Source organism: Penicillium longicatenatum (assembly GCF_028827895.1).
Source record: "Penicillium longicatenatum strain IBT 33135 chromosome Unknown contig_6_segment0_segment0, whole genome shotgun sequence".
Lineage (NCBI taxonomy): Eukaryota > Fungi > Ascomycota > Eurotiomycetes > Eurotiales > Aspergillaceae > Penicillium > Penicillium longicatenatum.
The window spans coordinates 4,451,461-4,475,963 of NW_026643123.1; the positions used below are offsets into that span (position 1 = coordinate 4,451,461).

The following is a 24,503-nucleotide window of genomic DNA, read 5'->3' on the forward strand; positions in this document are numbered from 1 at the left end:
AGAATGTGACCAAACCGTTCAATTCGACTTGAGCGCAAAATGTATGATGTGGGCTAAACTGCGATTTCGATAGATAGTCACATGACCGATTGACTTATCTCAACCTTCTCCAAACCTGACCGTCGATTACTTTGTCGACACACCCAGACAATTTCCACAACTCCAAAATGGCCGACAAACTCCGCACTCTCCAGAACCTTGAGGCGCTCCAGGCCCGTTACATCGGTACTGGCCACGCCGATACTACCAAGTACGAGTGGACCTCCAACATCATCCGCGACAGCTGCGCGTCCTACGTCGGTCACAACCCGCTTCTTTCCTACATGTCTGTTGGAATGGGTGAATCCAAGGAGAAGACCCGTGTCATTATGCTGGAGAAGATGGTCAGGGGCGCTGGCAACCCTCCGGAGGTGCGTGCTATTGGTTTCCTCCCCTTGAGAGCAGATTACTGACGTTTCTTGCTTGCATTCTAGACGCAGGAGTAACAAGTTTGAGATGACTTCTTAAGATACCCAATTCAATTTCTGAAACATACCCGATACCTGACACGCCAGAGCCATTCCAAGGTTGCGGAACTACATGTCCATGTCCTACTCTGTACTTGCAAATGCGCCTAGAGACTTGACATGATACCCGACTCGAATACATACATACGAAGATTCAATACGCTCGTGCCAATATGCTATCCGGTGGAATAATTACATATTAAAGATGAGGTTTCATTCATGGAGAATCAGCGTCTCGCATCCCCGGACAATTTATCACCGCGCAAATGAACCCTCGAACTTGGAGAACCCCAAGGCCATGTAAGCATCATATTAGCTGTGACCGGGGTCCGAGTATCATATTACATGTCTTTTCTCATGTGTTACATTTATTGGAATTCTGAAAATGCTTTAGGAACTCAAACCTTCTGTACATGCAGGATAGCGAATGTATCTGAAATAACCCAATCGCCATGCTAAATGTTTTAGCTTATGGATAGGAAGAGCTCCTAGATCTGCCAATACACCTCAATTCATAATAATCAACTCCATCGCTAATTAGTGAACAAAAGACGTGATATACATTCAAAAGCCCTGAATAAACCCCAATATACCATCAAGTAGACCCATCCACCGAACCCCCCGTTGCAACCAACTTCGTGTTCTCCGCTTGCAAAGAAGCAATGATATCAAGCCACTTTTGGCGCTCAGCACGCAGGTTGCTCACCTCCTTCTTCAGGTCCTTCACTTCCTGTCGTAAATCCTCAACCTCAGATCTCGACTTAGACTTCTCCGAGCGTTCGGCGTCCTTCCGCTGTCGAGCCTCGATCTTCGAAGCATCTTTCCGCTGACTAGCTTGAATCTTCGAAGCAACTTTCAACTGACTAGCTTCAACCTTGCGAAGCTGCTTCATCAGCTTGCCTTCTTCAGTAATAAGCTGCGCAGATACTTTGTGCATTTGTGCTAGTGGTTCAGGCGTAGGAGTCCGCATTTGTACAGCTTCCTGACCATCGCTGCTAGCACTACGTTGGTGACTTTGCCTTGTCGAACTGCTCGGCGTTCCGAATCTGTTCTCTGCTGCCCGCTTGATCATCACGCCTGTATCGCTGTCGACGTCGTTGTGATTTTTTGTAGGAGTTAAGAGGCCGCTTTGTATGGTGGTGTGTGTTTCCAGCTCCGAGCGAACGGTCTCGAGTTTACGTTCGATTTCGCGCTTGCGGAGGGCTAGTTTGGCGAGTTCTTTTTCATGGGAGCTTAATTTACCGTTCTTGCTCATTTCCATTAGTTCAGTTGGTGGGATATTGCTTTGTACCACTTCTTCTACCATTGGTGTGGCTGATGTGGAGTGCCCTGAGGCCAGTGAGGCTCGTTCAGTTTCTTTCTCTGTAGTCGACGACGCATCGTGGGAAGCTTTTGTGCGGGATGACTTCGAGCTGCGAACTTCGGTATCGTCTGTGGTCTCGTCGGAAGTGCCGAATGCGCCTGGGACAGAACGGGACGGCTCTTGATGGTGTGGGAAGTAGTCGAGGACTCCTGGTGCGTATCTCTCAAGGCTAGAGTTGACCAAGCCTGTGACACTGGCGATTAATCCGTGGTGGGAATGGACGTCAGAGTCTGTGAGATCCGAATCTGAGTCTGAATCAGAAGACTGGCTTTCTTCACCATCGCCTTCGGCTTCGTTTCTGGATTCCCCGGATCTAGGTTCTCCATCACCACCTTCTGATCTCTTCTCTCGTTTTGCGGGCTTGTCTTCTTGAATAGCCCAATCAACAAATTTGGCGGCATCTGCTCCCACGCTTTTGGGGGTGCCTTTGTCCACCATCCATCGAGGAATGCTACCACCTGGGTCACTTCTAGTAACCATGATCCATTCAACCGGGTTCGATTCGGGGTCATTCCCTTGCGTTGATTCATCCGTAGTTCCACTGCCCTCGCTCTTCTTCTCCGCACTCTTTGCACTGGAAGAGCTACTGCTACTTCCGGAGCTGCTTTTCTTGGGAATTTCACGGATGAGTTCAACAGACTCATAAACACCCCGAGTATACCCCGGCTTATGTGGTATATCAGGGTGATCACAAGGCTTAGAAATCATCAACCAGCTCCGACCAGGTTGCTTAGTGCCACCAATCCGCAAGCCATTGTTCGATGTGATAATCAGCGTCACAAAATCTCGCGGGGCTGTGGGCTTCGGGAACTGCGCCGAAACATGATAGACGGTGATCTTTGCCATCTCCGATCCATCCTCATCCTTCACCTCCACCACCTCAACCTTCCGTTCGGCTCCAATACCACGGATACTCTTATCGGGGGTTTGACCCTTCTCAATCTTCTTCAGATTGACCTTCAAAGTCTCATCATACTCCGACGACATCTTTTCTTGCCATCGTGTAAATGACATACCCTCGTGCACACTCCGTCTCCCAAACCATGAGCCGCCTCCATCATTAGCCGAGAGCTTCCAGACGTGTACGCCGAGGGGATTATCTCTCGGCCCACCCATTTTGATGGGCTTGCCCCATTCCTTTTGCAGAGGTATGATATCCGGGTCTGTTTCTCCGACTCTAGCTGATGAAGGGATAACGCGGGGTGCAGACGTATCATTGGGTCCTTCGGTCTCATATGATGGGGGATCGGGTAGTGATTCCGCTACCAATCTACTGTGGTGGAAGATATTGCGGACATATTCGCGGAGTTCATCGGGGGATTGGGGGACGGCACCCCATGTTGTCGGCTTGAGACATTCGAGCGCATCATATAAGGTGGCCATGGGGACTGTGGCTCGGGTCGTTCAAATTGGTATAGAAGAGAGGGTAATCAGGATTATGAGGTGTGCTGTGCTTCGAACAAGAGTTTCAATGCTCGTAGGGCGTCAATTAATGCGGGGAGGAGAACAGAATGCAAGACACATGTAGTGGGGAAATGAGTAGGTCCGATAAGATGCAAACCATGAGTTTGAAATAATCAAGGCCGCGGAAGCGTCAATTCACTGCGTTTGAGATAATGACAAGCTTTTGCCACTGTTTGATGTGGAGAGTAAGAGCGTCGACTCGGTTGTCACGGCTTCTGGCATTGATGACCGACGGTGAAGCCTGCTTGGTCGGAATTGCTGCTGACGTCATACAGCGGTATTGTAACTATCGGGGTAAGTGGAGTCGTGCTACGAACTATATTGGACTTTTGCCCTGGTTATTTGTCCACTCTTACCCCTGATTCTATAATGACCTGCAGATCTGCGTGGTACAATTCTTGTTTTCTTTGGAACTCGGTCTGGGGTTAGGTTCGTGGGTCTGGTCGAGTCTTGAGTCTTGTTTCTCGTCACGGAATATCGGCGGGCGTCATCTGGAATTCCTCTCCGCTTAAAAACCCAGGGGAATGGGACACAGCTAAAGTTATCTCATTGTGTTTCTAATAATCTACTGTACATACTGTAACTATCAAGTTATTGCCGTATCTGTAACTTACTCGAAGAGTGGAACAAGGACAGGGCTTTTGTGGTGTATGCACCTTTCAAAGAATTCACTCTAAAAGATACATACAAATTGGAGTTTAGGTGACAGATTGACAAGAAAGACAAGAGAAGAGAAGGCAGCCAGCGCGGGAGGTCTAGCCCCCCGATCGTGACAAAAGAATGGAAACCAGCATCCTAATCTCGGTGTCAGGAAAAAACAATAGAAAAGTTCGATCAACCTGTGACAGAACTCCTGACATCCGAACCCATCCGAGGCCCAGCCTGGATGATGTCGTGGGGGTTGACCCCAATAGAGTGCGAGCCATGGTGGTATGATAATGAAGTCGAAGAAATTTGAAGAACAGACCCGTGAGACCACTCGTCGCAAAGTCAGGATGTAGTGGATTGCTTCAAGTCACAGACCTAAAGGGTCAATCCAATCCCAGCCTTTCGCGCCCATCGTTCGCCACAGGCGAACAATCGGGTCTGGCGAGGGCGTTCTCAGGGTTTGTTTTCTTTTCGCTTGATCTGCACCACCATAGACCATGACAAGCGAGAAGAGAAGGGGTGAACAGTTCCAGCATGTCAAATGCTGATGCTGGTAACACCCGAACGCGTAGAATCATCCCTTCAACCGTCCCAATCAAGAGCAGGCTGAAATCCGGTATCCAGCACCGGTAAGGATAATGTTCAACGGCAATTGGCAATCGAGTAACACACGTCAATCCAGTCAACGATGAAACTCTCCTGCTGACCACTGTCGAACCGCGCCAATGATAAAAAAGACATAATCGTGGAGACATTCCACATCCGAATTCATATCCCGGTGCCGCGAGGCTTCCTGGTCTTCATGACATATATATGGGACATGAACAAAGGAGAAAATAACACACAAGAGCCGACCCGTCGCTTCTTGATGCAAAAAGAAAGCTGCAAAAAAGTGAAAAGACGCTGACGCTGGCTGAGTAGAAACAGAAACGCAGACAAAATCACAGGTACAACGCAGATACCAAAAGGATTATTCTGGATATGATGCAATGGCAACGAGGTGGTATCACAGATGCACACAGGTCTCTCAAAACAAGAACGCCGTCAAGAATGCCAATTAGTCAGAAGTTGGGATGTGATCAATGGTGGGATCCACTTCCACAAGGATTGTCGGAGAAGTCCGAAGTCGCACAAGGGAGGTCTGACCTAGAACGATCCACGTTCAGGGATATCAGGCGCGGCGACCCGGGAGGCTCGCGGAGGTGTCGCCGGTAGGAGAAAGGGAGGGGGAGAGTAGACACCATCGAGCTTAAGCAAATTGGGGGTCTCCCTTTAGATCGTCGTGCCATAGGGCAACGGAGCGAAATCTCCCCAGCCGAAGCCTGCCATGTTGGCTACCGTACTGCAAGGTTGCACGAGCGTACTCGGGAGCGGAAGGGGTGCGAGAAGGGCCGAGGTCGTTACCATGTTGTCATACGGAAGGTACGGGGCGGTGGTGAACGGCTGGCAGTAGGACGGGGTCGGCGATGGCAGCTGAGCATCACTGAAACTGAGACTGGCCCAAAGATTCGGATTAGAATCATCCGTGGCCGGGGTTGGGCTGGGCGGCAGTACTTTCCACGACTCGATTTGCGCGGACGGTGGGCAAGGGTTGTGCCACCAGACTTCGGGGCCTGTCGAACTGGGTAGAAGAGGGACGGCACGCATCACATCCACCACCCGTGGTGGAGGTGGTAGCAGGGGTACGAATAGATTCGCGATGGCCTGCTTAGCGTCTTCGCCTCGTCCACACATCAGGTCCCCGGCGCCATCCTCTTCCAATCCCTCCAGCGCTTCGGCATCGGTCCGGTACACGAACTTGTTAGCGGCTTGCACGAACTCCTCTTGTAACTTCTTCAGCTGGCTCTGCTTCCCCGACCAATCCCACGTGTTGGCGGCCGCATCCACCGAGTAGACATCTTGATGATAATCCACAAGGGATTCAATTGTTTCCGGGGTTAGTTTGAATGCGACTTCATTGCGAGAGACCATGTCGACGTGCACGACGTAGGCCTCTATGTGGATCATTTGATAGTTGAAAAGACCTTCCACGAGTGGGTTCTCGTCTTTCCGCAGCTCCGCCTCGGGAGCCTTGGTGAACATCATTGAACATAGGGTCCAAATCGCATTCTGCGACGACAAGGTCTCCGTCAGACACCGGGTGTGTTGGGTGACATTGTTCAGAGGACGCTTGACCCGATTAACTCGTTTCAAAGTGGCTGTCAACCACGGCGCCACCTTGGTATTCAACACGACGTTGGGCGAGGACCGCGGCGCAAAAGCGGCCGCGGATGACGGCAATAACATGGTTGGCATTATGACTCTGTGTGAATAGGGGTACGACCGGCGTTGTCAAAGATAATAAAAGAATGTAGAATATAATCGAAGGCCAAATTCATCAAGGCGACATTCGCCCACACAATAGACACCGAGTTGAGGTTGGGATCTGGTTTCACGGTGACGTTTCGGGATTCTCGTTTAAATCGATCGCATAGTCTGTTGGAGTGGGTTCAGGACCTATGAGCCGAAAAGTTGCGTTACTATTAAAGTGCGGGCGAATGCGCGTGGGAAAAAAAAAGGAAAGAATAGAAAATTATATCGAAAGGAACGTGAACAGTATAGAAAGAGAAAAGGATGGACGATATACCACACATAAAAAGAATCGGGAGGGGCGGGATCCATAACGGAAGAGCCAATGCAGTGGAGATTTGAATTTCCTTCTATATAGAGTGCATTAAGGCTAGGGCTTTCTGTATGCAGCCCGATGGAGTCGGGTACGATACAAGTAATGGACCACACGGACTCCCCGATCTGCGTACTTGCACTCGGATTTTCAGGTGGCAAGGATATGCACAGTTGAAACCTGCAGTACTCTAAACAGTTAATTCGAGAATAGAACATAGTTATTATCCTATAATAAAATACCTGAAACCGAAAACTGATCGCACAGTATTTCCCAGTCTCACGGTCTGCGCGTTGCACGTCCATTTGGTCAGAGCCATCTGCAAGATGCCCCAAACTGCAAAAGCTAAGCCCCGATGATCCGCACTGCGAAACAACTACAAAATCTTCCGAGTCCAGAATCCCCCCCCCTCCCCGCCCAAAAACTAAAAAAAAACTAGGATATGGCGTCTTGGCTTGCGTCTAGAATTTGACACCCCATTCGAATGTTCTATGTACCTATCGCTATGGATAAATGTTTACATTCTCAGCTGGAACCTTGGAATGTCCAAAAATACGCTGTGCGATGGGGAAGTTTATGTGGAAAGAGAAAGAGCAAACCATGGAACTCTTGAGCGCTTCCTATGCCGCTAATTCTTACTCCACAAACCCTAACCAGAATGATCTCTAGGCAGATCGCGCATCTCCCACGTTCCCTCCCCGCGACGTTCTAACGTTTCAGAGATCAATACTCCATGTACGTCTAGAAAAGGGGAAACTGAAAACTGAAGGGGGAAAAAAGGAGTAAACAATGCATTTTCTCCTTTGATCTTTGGATGAGTCGAATGGTGGACAATCTCAGCTGATGGAGGGTCGAGCAGACGTGGGGCAACTTGGTCTTGGGCCGCTTCTGGTCTCGGATTCGTCGGTCATGACCGAGTCCGGCCGCTCCACTGTGAGCTGAGATCCCTGTTCCGATCTGCGATTGGGCTGAATGATGACCGGGTCATTGACTTTTTGAGGCGCCCGGCTTTCAAACCGGCGGTAACAATACCGGTTTTGTTGGTTCTTCAGCACTCTGTGTGAGGCCACATGATTGTGATCTCATCTTACAGCGACTTCCCTCTTCCCATGCGCCATGAGGCTTCTCTCGTTCAATCAAAGCTCTGCATTCTAACAACCCTGGAGCCTGGCGGCATATGATTTCGGTCATGTGGTCTGGAGTGTCGTAAGGGGGGGTAGCGGTTGGAATCGGTGATCGAAGCTTTCCATATATGCATTATCCATGAAATCAACCTTCCTGCAGTATGTACTGTATTGTTGGCTTCAACTATGGAGCCAGGTTTTCAAGAAATTCAAGAAATTTCCCTGCTTTGTTGGCAGATCTCGGATAAGGCGATGGCGTGGAGTTGTGGATGATTTTCTTAAAATAGGTGTTTGTTGACTTAGCACTGCCACATGCGCCACGTCACTCGCCACCGGTTGGACGGAACTGTGGCGGTGCCTCATATTGTAGGCATTCACTCATCCATCTGTATTGCAGCGCGTAACAGAGTTTGGCATCAACCAAACTCCAAGATTGTGTTCATTTCCAATCGATTAAGCTCAGATGCTTGTTCTTCAAACTACACTGATGCACACAGCATGGGGCCTTGTTGAGAGCCCGTAGCACCCGGACTAAAATGTGCCCATTTCGGTATTATTGACGATAATCTGGCAAATTACCTTGATAGAATACGCATCAGACCAATCCAGATAGTCTCAACTCTATGACTCATGGTCAAGCCGATGACGGCAGATTTGAAACTGAGCTGTCTTTTTTCTCACCGACAAGATACTCGGAGCGCATTCGGAGCAATGCCCAACTAAAGATGTGAAAGTATCAAAACATCTTCATTAGTTTAGAATCTGCTTAAAAAGGCATATCTGGGCGTGAGTCATGGTTCGTTCTCCGAAAAAATCGCCTTTATCGCCTTTACAGCACGGGGATCATCACCCGTGGACGGGTGAGAATATCAGGTTTATGCTTGGGTCTAAACTCAACAGGTTACTTACTGCATGGACGTCCTGAACGCGTGTGATAGATCATTTAATTTAACATTTCCTATGACGAGCATATTGGCTTGTGTGATATATGGCAGAGTGTCTTGCATGGATATGTGACGAACTGCAAGCATCGCCCTATGCGGATAAGTGTCTTATCTACCGGCCTTTGTTTGCAGATATCTGGAACCTTGGGAAGACCCTTTCAAGGATCCATCTAGACGTATCTCAGAAAGGGGACCATGGAAGACTTCGGGGAACCGGGAAGTCAAATCCCGAAGAATGCCCATCATCTTCAACCTATATTCCAGGTTGGTATGGCATGACACTAGAAGGTCATGGGCTTGAAATATTGTTGTGCTTGTGATCTCACAATACTTTATTTTGGAGTTGTCTAGTGGTTCCTTCCGGATCAAGCCGGGTTGGTATTGTTCTCTTTCTTGCCTAGAAATTACAGTTAGAAACGAGAGCGTGTAACTATCAATACACTGGAGATTTTGGAACCTAAAAATGAACAGAATTCCTTATATTAGAATTCCTTCCACTGGGTGAAAACATATTCTGGTTATTCGAGCCATCATCTGGAGTTGAGTCAAGGTTAAGGGTTTGACGAAGCGCTTGGGTTACGACGTACAGCCCTTAGCGGCTACATTAGAGGTTGTAACCCACCATCATGACTGAAACCAGCTAAATCAGTAGTAGATATTTCAGTGGGGCCTAGGATATAATTTCAAGACTTGTTTTGGATCTATCAGATTCGGTAAACTGATAGTTCTTGCCCAAAACCCCACCCCCCAACGGCTTTAACACATCGTCCTTACTTGCGCCTCACTTTGGAAATGAAATAGGAGTTGTAATTCCGAATACAAAGTAGCTCACTGTAGCAAACCAAGATCCCATTGGCTCAATTCAGGAAGCCTCACTGCAGAAACTCACCATTCGTCTCCCTCAGGACCAGCTGATACTCAGGCTCAAACTGCATGTACATCGCCTCGGGGCTATCTGTTCCTTTCTTAGTGTATAACGCAGTCTCATGATCAATAACTGTCTTTTTCAGATTCCCTAAGATACTTCCCACGGAGCCGGGCGCAATAGAAGACTCCACCAGAAGCTGATTCTGACATGCTCGTTCAAGTGCAATGAATAACGCGGCTGCCTCTGCGACGGTCCCACCAGAAGTAAGAAGACCATGATTTTGCATAATCGGATTTTTCTTTGTTGGTCCAAGGTATCCTGCAATCCGTTGACCCTCTTCTTGCGCAAAAACAACCCCACCGAAGGCCGGATATACCGAGAGGTCGTCATAAAACATGCATGAATCTATGGGGATTCCATAAGATAAGAATCAAGCTCGACTATATAGTCTCTTACCTTGGTTTAGCATATCAGTCCCCTTACCAAAAGTACTCCACGCTCTTCCATACGGGCTATGCATATGACACGCCGCATGGATATCCTGTCGTTTCTTATGAACTGCAGAATGTATCATAAAGTCCGCAGCGTTCACAGGCTTATCAGCTCCACCTACTCGATTTCCCTGCTCGTCCCCCCGGACCATATCCGAGACTTTAAGAAGGGCGAAATGAACGCCATACGGATTTAACCAAAAGGTTTCGGGCTCGATGGGATCTATCTATGTCAGTATATGTTGAAGGCAGGGCGCTAGAGAGCTATGAAGACAGACACACCTCGAAGACTGATCTGTCCACTGCTACCATCCGCGAACCGTAGTTTGGCGAATATACGGAAAGCAGCTGCCATTTGTCCTAGAAGCGATTTTCTCTCTGCTTCTTTGGTGCCAGGTCGAGGGATGTGATGCAATCTTTTGACTTGGCCGTCATTCACTTTTTCTGTGTTCAGAGCTGAAGATCCGACTTCCGTTTCGGCCATGGCAATATCGAGTGGCATGATGACTGATTAAGACTGGGGGTTTCGGACGGGAATGCTCAGAATCAGTAAAAAAGTGAAGAAAAAGTTCGGATTTGGTGCTAAAGAGAGGGGAAGGATAGCCCCGCATAACGTTTCATGACGTGCCAAAGCTTTCCAAGAACAGCTCGAAAGAAGCCGAATGAAAGAATCCAGATGATATGAACACAATAATGAATTCAAGATTTGAGCGTATGTCAAGTCATAAATTCAGAACCTCTTACATAATTATGCACGCGAGTAACTACCTAGGTTGGTAAATCTAGGCCCAGGAGGTGCTCCGTGGATGTCAGGAAAGAGCAGTATACTGAGAAACCACTCAAAGGTCGTCCAGATGCATGGAACGTAGGACTCAACTCATGATAGAATCAAAAGAGTTATAGAGTGGTCGGTACCTACCCAATGATAATGAGCCAATCAAAGAAGCTAGCAGAATACCTGGTCACTGAAAGAGGGGCAAGGCTGCAATGAGAAGCGTATCTTGCTCCTCATTATATCAACCCGACCACTATTCAAGTCCCATTCCAGAAATGCCATCATTTCTTGATCTTCCACCAGAGATCCGCCTCTTAATATATGCTTATGCGCTCAATCCCAATGAATACGTGAAAAGCCTTCGGAAGATCATTAGAGTCGTGGCACTTGCTGCGACAGGTTCTCCTCTTTCTGCGACAGGTCTTCCACTTTGTGAGGAACCACGTTTATATGTGAAGCGATACACACCTTCTATTTTATTACTTAACAAAAGAATCACGACTGAGGCTCTTCCTGTCCTATACCGAAAATCGCTGAATTTCTATGGAACTCCAAGAACAAACTTCACAATGCGCCAAATGGATATTGCCGAGTTCATTAGCGAGCATTTACTTCAGAAAACTCAATATAGCACTTTACGACTACGGGAACCCAACAAAACCTTTGTTTTATCATTGCTTGATATTTGGGGTGCTGGTAACCAATTGAGAAGGTTGGATGTTCATCTTCCAGAGCAAGCAGCACGCAATAATCGACACTGGAATATTGTTGAAAGCAGGGTACCAATCCTTCCTCTGCAGCACCTCTGTCATTTTACATTTTAACAAGTCTATTAGCTTCAAACGTTTTCCACAATGGTCCCTATTAAGTGGCACGAGCTTGTCAACCCGTTAAAAGAGGAGACGAGAGCCGATTAAACCATGCACAGATTTAAATAAAGCCTGCATCTTGTTCTAGCTGTTAAATGGTCCAAGTCTGACATGTCTGGAACTTGGACGTTCATTTCAATATGAAATTGTTTACAGTTCCACGTGGGTTCCCACGGTACGGAACCGAGCTAGCAACCACTATGGATCTTTAAGGGTCCGTTCCCGGATCTGTTTTCAGGAACAGGAAGCTAGTGACGAGACCACATCCATTGAAATGGGTCCCCAAGACAGAGTAAGCCTGGCTCGGAGCGTATTTGAGGAAGCGATCGCCAATATTATGACGATCGGCCTTCAAACCTTGGAACCCTTACGAGATAGGCATGTTGTCAGAAAACAACTTCCCCAGGTTCTGGGGTAAGCGACTTGGCGACTTACTGCGCCTCATTACGGAGCCTTGTAGGACTGTTACTCCAAAAGCGTTATATAGCAGAATCTGGGTCTCGTGATCATCAATGAGATCGGCTTAAAGCACAAAAGGGTCTTACAAGGACCAGGGCACTCGTCGAGACAGATTGCATCAAGTCAGTGAAGCTAGTCAGTACTCTATTGCATTTTAATGATATACAGATTGTAGGTGACATCAATTGAATGACTGCAAAGAATGCCAGATTTGGTCCGGGGCTCCGGCTCCAAATGAACCCCGACGCTTCATTACGCGAACCCCGCGACGCCGATCATCATTGCGCTAGCAGCGCATACGACCCACTGTGAACGAATACGAGGAATCATGTTCCGTACGTGTTGCATTCTGTCGTTGAAGAACCCCCGTGTTTCATGCAGGGTCCACTCCATAGAATCAGTTCGGGTTAGACTAAATACTACTTCTATGCAGCCACCCGAGCACCCGAGCATGTATATGGGCAAACAACAATTGGATACCCAACGCAGCCATTGAAGTTAAATCACTGCAGCTATTCAAATGAGCGCAGAAGCGCAAGAACTGGTAGCTACCCCTTATAAGGACCAATTCCCCCCCAAGGATGGTGTTTTGGAAATTTGAATAGCAAATTACGCGTGAAAGAACCTCTTTGGCACGGACCCAAAAACCAAGATCTACTAAAACAAGATCAGCAGTCAATTTTCCTGACCATCCTGCCGCGCTTTGCTAAACGAATAACGGAATATTAGCGTATCGAGCTATGGTTACATGCAGATCCTCAAGACCGCGGACTGCCCCGGTTTTCACTCCCGTCCGAAGACCTTGAGACCCATGGCGAACTATAGAACCATGATTCTCATGACGAAAACGGAAAGTGACCCGTTAGAAAGGGCCAAAACACTCCAATTACTGACATCAAGGAGAATTCCGGCACAAGTAGAGCCCGGTCAACTCACATGTGGAGTCCCAACGTCCTCGGCTCAGGCAATTGAGTGGATCTGGGGAAAAGATACCTGGGACTTTAAAGGGGTGGAATATCTCCATTAGAGGTGAGTTTTTTTCTGCTAGACGCCAATTACCAGCCATCAACACCGTGCCCCAGGAGTGAGGAAGCAGCGGTTCAAGATGCGTTTCTCAGCAGCATTCATCTCAACCCTTGTGCTGTCTAGTACAGCTCTAGCTGGATCTGCCAACCAGACATCCCCGTCAGCTCAGGCAGATGTTGAGACACAGTCCATTGCTCAGCAGGACTCTAACGCTGATCTTGTGTCAGAGACTCCTTCTGTCGCCGGTACCCCGAATCATCCCGCCAACGCTGCTCCTACTCCATCGGATACCACAGAAGTGACCCACCATGCTGCTGCGACAGCTGACCCTTCCGATAACCGAGAGGAGAGTAACGAGGCTACCGATATCCCAGGTATTGAACCATCGCAACAGACGTCCCATCCAAGTGCCCAGAAGTCCGCTGGCACTAACATCGCTGGAGTCAACAATGATCCAATGACCGTCAGCAACTCCGCCCCCTCTGCCCCTAGCTCTGGCATGCAGACTGGCCAGAACACAGAGGCTCCGGGCTCAAAGCCTTCTGGCACACCAGCTTCTGAGCCCGCAACTGTGACCCGAACCCGTACTGCTGTAAGCAGTAGCAGTACATATAATGGCGATGATGACGATGACACTCTGCTTAGCTCCTGGAGCGATTTTGGCAATTTTCTGGATGGATTGAAAGGTCTTCTTTCACCCACGTTGCTGGAAGATATCGAGTCATTCTTCCACCATGTTGCTTGGTTACTGGATGATCAGACGACCACAAACACCAAGAACCTAATCAACACTGCTAATGGACTCCTCACCAAGAGCCTTATCAACAAGCTAGAGGCCCTTTTGGACAATGCTAGCGCTCTTTTGACCCCTGAGGTAGTCAAGAATCTCAAGGAATTGCTTCCAGAGCTCTCACCTCAGCTTCTGAAGGAAGCGAGCAGCTTGCTTGACAATGCCAATAAGCTTCTTACTCCCGAGACCACATCTGAACTACAGAAGTTGATCTCGATCGCGGCGCCAGTTATCAAACCAGAGCTGTTCCAGGAAATTAACAGCTTGTTGGCTAACGGCAACAAGCTCCTCACTCCCCAATTTGTTGATGAAACAAAGTCCTTGATCGGCACTGTGGCACCAGTGATCACCCCCGAGCTGCTGAAGGAGGTGAACTCCCTGCTTTCGAATGGTAATAAGTTGCTCTCGCCCGACTTCATTGACGAGACCAAGTCTTTGATTGGAGCCGTGGCACCCGTGATCACACCAGAGCTCCTGAAGGAGGTCAACAGCCTACTTACCAACGGTAACAAGCTTCTTACCCCCGACTTCATCAATGAGACCCGTAATTTGATCGGTACCGTGGCACCTGTGATCACCCCCGAGCTGCTGAAGGAAGTGAACTCTTTACTTTCCAATGGCAATAAGTTGCTCTCGCCCGACTTCATTGACGAGACCAAGTCTTTGATTGGAACCGTGGCACCAGTCATTACACCCGAGCTTCTGAAGGAGGTCAACAGTCTACTTTCCAATGGCAACAAGTTGCTGTCGCCTGACTTTGTCAATGAGACTAAGGGATTGATTGGTACTGTGGCGCCATACATTACGCCTGAGCTCCTCAAGGAAGTCAACGCGCTGCTCTCGAATGCCAACAGTCTTCTCACAGAGAAGACGACCAAGGAGTTGACCGGTCTTTTGGATATGCTTGGGCCAGTCTTGACGCCCCAGCTCTTGCAGAATGTCTCTTGGCTGCTGGGCAACGGTACCAAACTGCTTAACCCCGTATTCGTCAACCGGACGGCTGGTCTGATTGATGATATTGCACCTGTTATCACACCTGAGCTTCTGGGCCAAGTTGGTGGATTGCTGAACAATGCGGACGATCTTCTCACTCGGAAGTTTGTGAACGAGACACAAATTTTGATCGAAGATGCTGCTGATGTAAGTTGGTTTCCTGGGGTAGTTTGAAAGCTCACTAACTTTTTTTCTAGATTCTTCCTCTCGTCACAGAACTATTGAATTCGCTGTGAGATTTAAGGATGGGGGCCTGACAATATGTAATGTACAGTATTCATGGATGATGTCTGAGTACGTCTAATACGACTTAATTGATTGAAATGGGGAATTATTACATTCACATTGATGTAATGCAATTATTTTATACAGTTACGATTCAAGTGACTATGGCAAGCATTGGATGTGGGATATTTGGAAACCCATGTCTTCGCTGCTACCTAACTTGAAGAAACTCATTTACACCTACACAAACTCATATACGCAACGGGTTCCCAGGTTGCAAACCTAGCCACGAGCTTTTCGACCCCTTGGAACACAAAGTAATTGTCATCAAAATGAAAACTGAGGTAGATGAAACAGACCTATTCTGTCTGCCTGTTTAGTATTAAATTAAAATGTCTATAGTCCTGAAGTGGGTCAAACCCCCCCCCAAAACCCCCAGACCCTAAATCAGTAAGCTCCGATCCCTTACAATTAGATGCGAGAGGTAAATTGGCGGGGGTAAAATAAATCCGATTGACGTTTGACTCAAAGCTAGGCGTGCATCTAGTAAGAATGGATGTGCATGTATCAATTCTCTTCAATCTTTGGAGGATTCCCGCCCCTGTCTTGCCATCCTTTTCTTTGGTGAATCGTGGATTCGAGAAATGTGTCATTTTGTCATGAGAGAGACGAATGAGAGCGATAAGCAAGCCATTGGCGCCTAATGTGATTTCATTGGTGCGCACGACAAAGTTATGAGAATGATCAGAGTCGTTGCTGGAACACATACTCCGATTGCCGCACGATTCTTCAGGCAAGTAATTGGCTTGACCTACTTGTTTCCCAGAGGGAAGCAAAATGGTATTAAGGGTTGGGTATGTGGGATCCCAGGGCCGGTAAATGAGTCGAATGTATATCTCGATAGGCGCAAGCGCATATGGTCCCTTAGTAACAGGCTCAAGGCTTTCAAGCCTAGTACTTGTGAAGGATTTGTGCTTTGTTGACCAAAACTGGTGTTGCCTCCTGATTCATGGGAAGCCTTTCAATTGTCGAAAATGTAAATGGCAGAGTATCGTCTGGGGGGCCTCAAGATGGGATGTCGGATGCCTTCACTTGGTGGTATTTGGAAACAACTTTCAGCTCCGTATCCCGTTCCTTGATTTTCTTGTCCATTGCTCTCTGGACCTGTTCTCTCTTTTTCTCAGCTTCCTCGATTTTCCTTTTCACTTCCTTTGCGGCCTGTTCTTGCGCCCTCAAGGCTGCCTCCCGCGTTGGGAAGTCTTGGCGCAACTGTTCGAGCTCGACCTGCACATCTTGCTCATCAATTGGCTGGCAGGTGATTGGGTGGTAGCGATAGACGGGAAGTGGTTCCCCTGGTACTTGGATTTCAGGAAGATCGGGGTGGATTGGAGTGGTGCGTAGGGGCGAATCAAGCGGAACAGCGGAGGCAGCCTCGGATGGTGGAGAAAGAAGAGAAGCTTCAGTTTCGAGCATTGTTGCAAGCTGATAGACTTAAAATATGAAAGTGGCTAGAATTAATTCGCCGCGGCCTCTTGCTTTGAAGTAGGAAGGATGCGAAGTAGAAACAGAACGCCGAGCTTCCGCGGCATTGGAGATTCTGCCACAATTGCCCCACCGCCTTTGTTCACGACGTATGCGGGGGATCGGATCTCCATGGACTTTCAGATGTGCAAAATTCATGAGGCTATAGGATCTTCCGAATAATACTAAGGTGATTATCTTAGGCAGGTCCTAAGTGGACACTGCTGTGCCTTTGTCGCCCAAGGCTAAGCAACAAGATCCCTGACTGGAACACCGTCTCACCAATAGGGTGCATTGGGCTTGCTTGCATACATTGAAGAATCATGCAGGCATTTGGTACGTCTTCCCCCTTGAGTTCCCAAATATTTTTTCCATTATAGGCCTTGAAGTGGCGTACTAACCATGCCGTGGAATATAGTCCCGAAGACCAGAAGGGTAAGTCTTCGAAGCCTCCAATGGAGTGCAAGTACAGACTAACATGTGCCCCTAGCCCCGGTTTGAGCTTGTTTTAAGGGTATTTTGTCATTCAACTCGGCCTTTTGACACGTATTTATACTAACAAACCACAAGATCATTGACATCAACAATGTTCCTTTAGGAAATGGCACCGTGTGGGTAAAATGGCGCCTTCCATCATCATGTGGTGCGTCGGAAAGCCAGGGTCACACTGAAAAGGCACCTCTTGCGGATCACCGCGCATCTTGGAATTACGAGAAGACCTCTCTGGTGAGGATCACCATCGACAGAAATTCAATGCTACAAGAGTGCGATATCAACTTTGAAGTCATTCAAGAGTTTCACTCTTCACCTGCCAATGACAAGAACATACTCGGCAAAATCAAGCTCAACCTTTCAGAATATGTGGACAAGGTTGACGAGGAGGAAGGCGTGGTTAGGAGATACCTAATGTTTGACAGTAAAGTCAACAGCACAGTCAAGATTGGCATCGCTATGCACCAAATCGAGGGAGATCGCAATTTCACCACGTATGTTTTCCCACCATAGGCTATCCCTATTCAACAGCTAATCAAAAGCAGACCACCTCTGAAATCGGCCACAGTATTTGGAGGCATTGCAAGGGTAGTGCATACCGCAGAGCCCGGAGATGCAGACGAACCCGGCAACCTAGCATCAATCAGCACCAAAACCAGTGAAATGGCAGACATGCAAGACATGTACCGGCGTACCCTGGCAGCCTCTTGGACGTCCCGAGCTTGCGACTTGCCAGCTGATAAGCTGATCGAGGAGCTGTTTACCGGAAGTTCATCTTGGAACAATGATGCCCATAACGCAGACGAGCCAAGGGACAGCCATCCAAGCGCCTTTCTCAGCGTAGAAGCAGCTGAACGCCAAAATCGCTCAGGGAAGAGTCTTTCCCCCAGTTTCGAACGACGACCTAAGAGTTCTATCAGCGTTCACTCACATAGTAGTGGGAAGACTCCTGACTCTCTTACTAGTCTTGGGGCTTCACAAAAAAGCAGGGATCTGGAGCATCATTTATATGATGGGAAAGGCCGAAGCTGGAAGAGCAGGAATGCCGAGCACGAACGCTCTGAATTCGATGTCCGAGAGGATCTACGCAGCTGGGAACTACCATCTAAAGAATAGAGCGCTAGAAGCTTGAATGAAATGAACCCACCAGAATAGACCCGATCGTCAAACCCAAGCCTGGGGTATGTTTTTGTACTTATACTGCCCTCGTGACCATAAGAGCACTCAATATGTATGATTTGTCAAATCAACCTGGCTTGTCCCTAATTTTGCGTAGTTCCTTAGGTACAGAAATAAACTACCTGCTATTTTATCGATTAGAGTAGAATGCAAGAAACCCTTGAGAAGTGATCAGTGTCGGTTGGCGGAGCCAGATTGTAAAGCAAACGCCCCGGAGAATTCAGCCACGGAGAATCCAGCCCCACCGGGTATCGGGGACCCGAAGCCTGACCTCAAAGGTGTAACTCCTCTTTCCCAACCACCGGCTGTCCCTGCCCGACAAATTTCTGTCGTGACGGCTCGTTCGATCCTATAAAAACTTGTTTTTTTTTTTTCTAGCGACAATTTTCTAGCGAGAGCGTCTTTCCATCCCCTACCAGCGTGTTGTGCTCATTACCTAGAGCTGTTGAACCCCCACTCCATTATGAAGACCATGCGTGTATAGTGATTCACCGTTCCCGGCATGGACAAAACACAGGTTGCTAAGGTCAGCTCCGGCATAGTGCGGTCGTTTCTTTTCTTATCTTGGCAACTCACTAACTGCTGTTCATTTAGCAGGTTGACAATGTGACCTTGGCTCGCCGCGGCGAACAAGTGGACGGATCCCTCCATCTAACCCCTCACCATCTTATCTTCTCCCATTTCCCGCCCATCTCCGGCGAGGATCAGGCCAAGGGTGTGACAGTCAGACCGAAAGAGCTCTGGATCACCTACCCTATAATTGCTTTCGGCACCTTGCGACTGGCTCCCGCGGCCTCCCGCCAACTATCTTCTATCCGCCTTCGCTGCCGTGACTTCACGTTTGTCTGTTTTTATTTCGCCAATGAGCATAAAGCCCGTGAAGTATTTGAAAGCATCAAACAATGGACATGCAAATCTGGTCGGCTGGATAAGCTCTATGCTTTTACCTATCAGCCACTGCTCGCCGAGAAGGAGTTTAATGGCTGGGAGTTGTATAACCCTCGGAAGGAGTGGATGCGCCAGGGCGTCTTAAAAGAGAGCTCCGGCTGGCGTGTTTCAGACATCAATATTGATTACAGTGTATGTGCTTCTCGGGGCGGTCTGCTATGGTTGCTAACGCGTCCTTAGTTCTCTCCAACATACCCCGCTCTGATTGCGGTACCCTCCTCTATCTCCGACAATACGATCAATTACGCAGGCCGATACCGTTCCAGGGCGAGAATCCCTGCCCTTACTTACTTTCATCCGATTAACAACTGCACCATTACCAGAAGCTCCCAACCCCTTGTGGGCGTGCGCCAGAATCGCAGTATTCAGGATGAGAAACTACTTGCTACCATCTTCTCAACTTCGCGATCAGAACGGCCCTTGGGTAGCTTTTCTATCCCTACTTTAGAGAACGAGCAATCGGATTCCAGTCATGGCAGTTCGGAATGGAACGAGACGGGCCCTGACATGTCAATGGCTGAGGATGTCAAGGACGATATGCTTGCCGCTGCTCGTGGAAACCCTGAAGATGAGCGCTTGATATACGGTGCCCAACAACAAAATCTGATCGTTGATGCACGACCAACAGTGAATGCATATGCAATGCAAGCTGTTGGTATGGGTTCCGAGAATATGGACAACTACAAGTTTGCCACTAAGGTATATCTTGGTATTGACAACATCCATGTCATGCGTGATTCTTTGAACAAGGTTGTTGATTCCTTGAAAGAGACTGACGTTACTCCTCTTGGCCCTAACCGAGACCAACTGGCGCGAAGCGGGTGGTTGAAGCATATTGCGGGTATTTTAGAAGGGGCCAAGGTGATTACCCGTCAAGTTGGACTACAACATTCACATGTTTTGATTCACTGCTCCGATGGATGGGACAGAACAAGCCAACTTAGTGCCCTTAGCCAGGTCTGCCTGGACCCATACTTCCGTACCTTGGAAGGCTTCATGGTCTTGGTAGAGAAAGATTGGCTTTCCTTTGGTCATATGTTCCGGCATCGGTCTGGTCATCTGAACAGCGAAAAATGGTTCCAAATTGAAAACGAGAGAATTGGCGGCGACAACAATCGTGGATTTGAAAGCAGCGGCGCAGGGCAGGCCCTTGAGAATGCGTTCCGTAGTGCCAAAGGCTTTTTTGGACGAGACAACAACAGTCGTGACTCCCTGCAGGATTCTGATGGAGAGATGCTGAGTTATGACTCTGACACACCGACAAAGAAACCCAGTTCGGCTCCACGCTCCATTGTGGCTGAGAAAGAAGTTACGAAAGTGAAAGAAACCAGCCCTGTCTTCCACCAGTTCCTAGATGCGACATACCAGCTATTGCACCAATACCCAACTCGTTTTGAGTTCAATGAACGCTTTCTCCGCCGCCTACTATACCATCTCTATTCTTGTCAGTTTGGAACATTCCTGTTCAACAACGAGAAGGAGCGGATGGATACGAAAGCAAAAGAGAGGACTCGCAGTGTGTGGGATTGGTTCCTAGCCCGACGAGAACAATTCATCAACCCGCAGTATGATCCAGAAGTTGATGATCACAAGCGAGGACAAGAACGACTGCTCTTCCCTCGCCCAAAGGATACACGCTGGTGGGCTGAGTCATTTGGTCGAGCAGATGGAGAAATGAATGGACCCCGACCTTCTGATCCATCACTGACAAGTGACTATGATAGTCCCGGTGCAGTCCGGACACCCGTCTTGACTGGCATCGAGACCGCGCAGGAAAATGTGACAACTGGAACTTCTAGCGCCAATGTTTCCAACGTTGCAACGTCAGGTCTGGCTGCAGTCACGTCAGGATTATCCAACATTTCGATCCTTAAGAACAATCCACATGAGCCTAAAGGAGAAGAAAGCCGGAAAGAGATGGAGGTGGAGATGCAATAAGAAGAGAGGCAGCGGGTGGACATTTAGGATCTGATGTATCTTCTGATCACGGATTACCTATGGAACACATTTGAAATTACAAAGCATGGCATAGTGATATCCGCTGGGATGTCACATTTCCAAAGGACTGGCCCCAGATGAGGCTTTCTTCCGATTCTACTAGAACTGAAGAATTGAGCACATGAAACATTACCATACTTCCAATGACGACATTCATGCCTTCGTGCCTAAATTTGTAAAGTTTTTGACGCCCGATGGCTCAGGTGTCAACACTAGACCTGATCTGTGCTGTAATGTAAGCGAGGGTTGAGCCCTAGCCTAAACGGGCAATGGAAGCCCTACGCCCAAAAAATCCCCACTAAATCAAACTCGCAACCGAGCGACCAACCTCTCGACCTCGACCACGCCCTCCCCCTCGTCGACACCCCCCAATTCCACCAACCAGGAACGCAAAAATGGCCGCTGTCCAGGGAGCTATTTCCAAGCGCCGGAAGTTCGTCGCCGACGGTGTCTTCTACGCCGAGCTCAACGAGTTCTTCCAGCGCGAGTTGGCTGAGGAGGGATACTCCGGTGTCGAAGTTCGTGTTACTCCCACTGTCACCGACATCAGTACGTTCGCCCTTCGATTTCCCTATTGTTGATGGATATTGGGTGGAATTTGAGATCTGCAAGAGCACGGAATGTCTGGAATTGCCGACATTGAAAAATTTAAAGATCATCCATTTGGGGGGGCATATTCAGTGAAAATTGGGATTCAATGCTAACGGATGGTGCTTCCTACAGTTGTCCGTGCCACCCACACCCAGGAGGTTCTCGGTGAGCAGGGTCGCCGCATCCGCGAGCTCACTTCCCTCATCCAGAAGCGTTTCAAGTTCCCCGAGAACTCCGTTTCCCTCTATGCCGCCAAGGTCCAGAACCGCGGTCTCTCCGCTGTCGCTCAGTGCGAGTCCCTCCGCTACAAGCTTCTGAACGGTCTTGCCGTCCGTCGTGCCTGTTACGGTGTCCTCCGCTTTATCATGGAGAGCGGTGCCAAGGGTTGTGAGGTTGTTGTTTCCGGAAAGCTCCGTGCTGCCCGTGCCAAGTCCATGAAGTTCACTGTACGTTTGCACCGATCAAGAGAGGAAATATGGATGGTCAAGCCTGCGTGTTGGAGTTGGACCTTTCGACCGATCAGATTGTGTTCGGATCCAATGCGTGGGGGCTTCCCCATATGCCCCTCTCATGTCTCACAGTTGTCTGCGAATCTGTTTCTAACATGCATCAACAGGATGGTTTCATGATCCACTCCGGTCAGCCCGCCAAGGAGTTCATCGACTCCGCTACCCGCCACGTCCTCCTCCGCCAGGGTGTCCTTGGTATCAAGGTCAAGATCATGCGCGGCTCCGACCCCGAGGGCAAGTCCGGCCCTCAGAAGACCCTCCCTGACTCGGTCACCATCATCGAGCCCAAGGAGGAGCAGCCCGTCCTCCAGCCCATGAGCCAGGACTACGGTGCCAAGGCTGTTGCCGCCCAGCAGCTCGCTGAGCAGCAGCGTCTGGCCGAGCAGCAGGCTGCCGAGGCTGAGGGTGGTGCTGAGGCTTACGCCCAGGAGTAAATGTTATTCTTTCATTAATCCTGGCTATTCCTTTTCTTTCTTCCTCTCCTAACCTAACCTCATACTCTCTACCTCACGCAATCAAAATTACATGAAGATTCAAGATTTTTTGCACTAGGCATATTCCATGATATAGTCCTTCACTGCGTCTTTGGATCCACGTATTTACCATAAGAACTGTATTGTGCGGGTTAGGTCAGACCAACTAACTCCTGTGGATGCATGTCAGTCGATAAGAAATTATTATCCCACACACCTTTCTATGCATCCAAATGTATCACAAATATCAATGGAGCACTTGAGATAACCCAGACCTTGGTACAATATCCACTCTTTTGTTTAACCCTTAAGAAGTTACTACGATCATTTTACCATTTTAGTGATTTTTCATAGAATTCATACCCTGACATGATCCACTTCTATTTAGGGACCCCACAGCACAGCAATAATTGTATGCAAACTTTTTCGCAGTCTTAATGACCGCAGATGTATGATTCTGAATTTCTAAGGCAACTTGTTTCTTCGTGTTCAATGGATAATGTCCTTCGAATGTTTGATATACTGCGCCTTTATCTCTTCAAGAATGATCAAAGCTTGAATTCCACGTGGGTCAAAAAGTGGGTCCATATGTTTACACAACGTTCCAAGTGCATATCTATGGGCATATTCAAGTCCCTGATCACCATTTTCTGCCATTTGCCACGAATCTTTGCTTCCTCCATTCAATACTTTGAGCTCTTCAACCTCTCATTATGGGCATGAACGGACCCAGAATCAAAAACCCTTTGGAAGACCTACAGTGGGAAACAAGGCTCAAAGTCACTCTGTACAAGAAAAACGACTGCAATGCCGCCATTTGTGACCAAAAGTCCCCCTGGCTCTAGGGCTTAGAGTCCGCCGACTATGTGTTACACGTAGCATTCAGCACCGTGGCGTTTTCGCCCATGAAATACGGCGTTGCACCGAAGTTCACTTGTGTACTCAGCATGCGTGCATCTATGAGCGGAAGGATCCTAGACATCAAAGACCCCTCAGAGATACCCTATTGCATCTGGCATTCAGAGCATCCATTCCAGACGATCCTGCGCGAATTAAAAAAAGCATTATCCCAAAATGATGTATCACGCGGCTCGCGCCTGTGCCGTGGCGGGATATTCTGATCTCTACTCGGGACTCCAGACCTTCTAAGGTCCATATCGCTGCCGAAGCTCGCGAAGCTAGCTTAGCGAGGAGTAACATAGGCAGCGAGGCAATATACGAGTATGGAATGTCAAATTATTTGAATTTTGAGATCATTAATGATGATAATCGATCTGTCAATATTGACATTCCTCCCATAGAGAATGACTTAGATACCCCAGGCTTGATTGACTTTCTCAAGTTGTCAAATCGCATGTTTATGCCGAGGCTAAGGAGTCTTCAATTCGTACTATCTGGAAGGCATCAAGTCGCTCAGCGCAGCCAGTGTAGAGGAATTAAGATTCAATATTAAATACTTGGAGGACACCCACACTGCCAAAGTGCTGTATTCCCTGCGCTCGACTACCAATAGAGCTCTGTTTAAAGACGAGCCCTTCAAGTTAACAACTGCAGAGCAGTTCTGATGGAACCTCGAGGCGACTAA

The 24,503-nt window shown here is 48.4% G+C and overlaps 10 protein-coding genes across 10 annotated transcripts; 6 read left to right on the forward strand and 4 right to left on the reverse strand.

The window, feature by feature from the left end:
• Window positions 1–167: 167 nt before the first annotated feature.
• N7484_009852 (splicing factor 3B subunit 5 family protein) lies at window positions 168–485 on the forward strand (the record flags this gene model as incomplete). The annotated part of the gene is made up of 2 exons (XM_057120239.1): window positions 168–410; window positions 474–485. The coding sequence occupies 2 exons, from the start codon at window positions 168–170 to the stop codon at window positions 483–485; spliced, it is 255 nt and encodes an 84-aa protein (XP_056969794.1).
• Window positions 486–1,101: 616 nt separating this feature from the next.
• On the reverse strand, window positions 1,102–3,252 carry N7484_009853 (uncharacterized protein; the record flags this gene model as incomplete). The annotated part of the gene is made up of 1 exon (XM_057120240.1): window positions 1,102–3,252. The coding sequence occupies one exon, from the start codon at window positions 3,250–3,252 to the stop codon at window positions 1,102–1,104; it is 2,151 nt and encodes a 716-aa protein (XP_056969795.1).
• Window positions 3,253–5,253: 2,001 nt separating this feature from the next.
• Window positions 5,254–6,276, reverse strand: N7484_009854 (uncharacterized protein; the record flags this gene model as incomplete). The annotated part of the gene is made up of 1 exon (XM_057120241.1): window positions 5,254–6,276. The coding sequence occupies one exon, from the start codon at window positions 6,274–6,276 to the stop codon at window positions 5,254–5,256; it is 1,023 nt and encodes a 340-aa protein (XP_056969796.1).
• A 3,307-nt stretch (window positions 6,277–9,583) lies between these two features.
• On the reverse strand, window positions 9,584–10,572 carry N7484_009855 (uncharacterized protein; the record flags this gene model as incomplete). The annotated part of the gene is made up of 3 exons (XM_057120242.1): window positions 9,584–9,984; window positions 10,036–10,293; window positions 10,353–10,572. 3 exons carry the CDS (start codon window positions 10,570–10,572, stop codon window positions 9,584–9,586), a joined length of 879 nt encoding a protein of 292 aa, XP_056969797.1.
• A 2,706-nt stretch (window positions 10,573–13,278) lies between these two features.
• On the forward strand, window positions 13,279–15,218 carry N7484_009856 (uncharacterized protein; the record flags this gene model as incomplete). The annotated part of the gene is made up of 2 exons (XM_057120243.1): window positions 13,279–15,129; window positions 15,180–15,218. The coding sequence occupies 2 exons, from the start codon at window positions 13,279–13,281 to the stop codon at window positions 15,216–15,218; spliced, it is 1,890 nt and encodes a 629-aa protein (XP_056969798.1).
• Window positions 15,219–16,272: 1,054 nt separating this feature from the next.
• N7484_009857 (uncharacterized protein) lies at window positions 16,273–16,680 on the reverse strand (the record flags this gene model as incomplete). Its single annotated transcript, XM_057120244.1, has 1 exon — window positions 16,273–16,680. One exon carries the CDS (start codon window positions 16,678–16,680, stop codon window positions 16,273–16,275), a length of 408 nt encoding a protein of 135 aa, XP_056969799.1.
• Window positions 16,681–17,051: 371 nt separating this feature from the next.
• N7484_009858 (N-terminal C2 domain-containing protein) lies at window positions 17,052–18,336 on the forward strand (the record flags this gene model as incomplete). The annotated part of the gene is made up of 5 exons (XM_057120245.1): window positions 17,052–17,064; window positions 17,147–17,163; window positions 17,219–17,242; window positions 17,299–17,714; window positions 17,766–18,336. The coding sequence occupies 5 exons, from the start codon at window positions 17,052–17,054 to the stop codon at window positions 18,334–18,336; spliced, it is 1,041 nt and encodes a 346-aa protein (XP_056969800.1).
• A 565-nt stretch (window positions 18,337–18,901) lies between these two features.
• On the forward strand, window positions 18,902–21,285 carry N7484_009859 (phosphatidylinositol-3-phosphatase YMR1; the record flags this gene model as incomplete). The annotated part of the gene is made up of 3 exons (XM_057120246.1): window positions 18,902–18,940; window positions 18,994–19,479; window positions 19,528–21,285. The coding sequence occupies 3 exons, from the start codon at window positions 18,902–18,904 to the stop codon at window positions 21,283–21,285; spliced, it is 2,283 nt and encodes a 760-aa protein (XP_056969801.1).
• A 455-nt stretch (window positions 21,286–21,740) lies between these two features.
• N7484_009860 (40S ribosomal protein uS3) lies at window positions 21,741–22,879 on the forward strand (the record flags this gene model as incomplete). Its single annotated transcript, XM_057120247.1, has 3 exons — window positions 21,741–21,894; window positions 22,069–22,382; window positions 22,553–22,879. The coding sequence occupies 3 exons, from the start codon at window positions 21,741–21,743 to the stop codon at window positions 22,877–22,879; spliced, it is 795 nt and encodes a 264-aa protein (XP_056969802.1).
• A 752-nt stretch (window positions 22,880–23,631) lies between these two features.
• N7484_009861 (uncharacterized protein) lies at window positions 23,632–24,483 on the forward strand (the record flags this gene model as incomplete). The annotated part of the gene is made up of 4 exons (XM_057120248.1): window positions 23,632–23,697; window positions 23,764–24,017; window positions 24,059–24,294; window positions 24,320–24,483. 4 exons carry the CDS (start codon window positions 23,632–23,634, stop codon window positions 24,481–24,483), a joined length of 720 nt encoding a protein of 239 aa, XP_056969803.1.
• Between the last annotated feature and the right edge of the window lie 20 nt (window positions 24,484–24,503).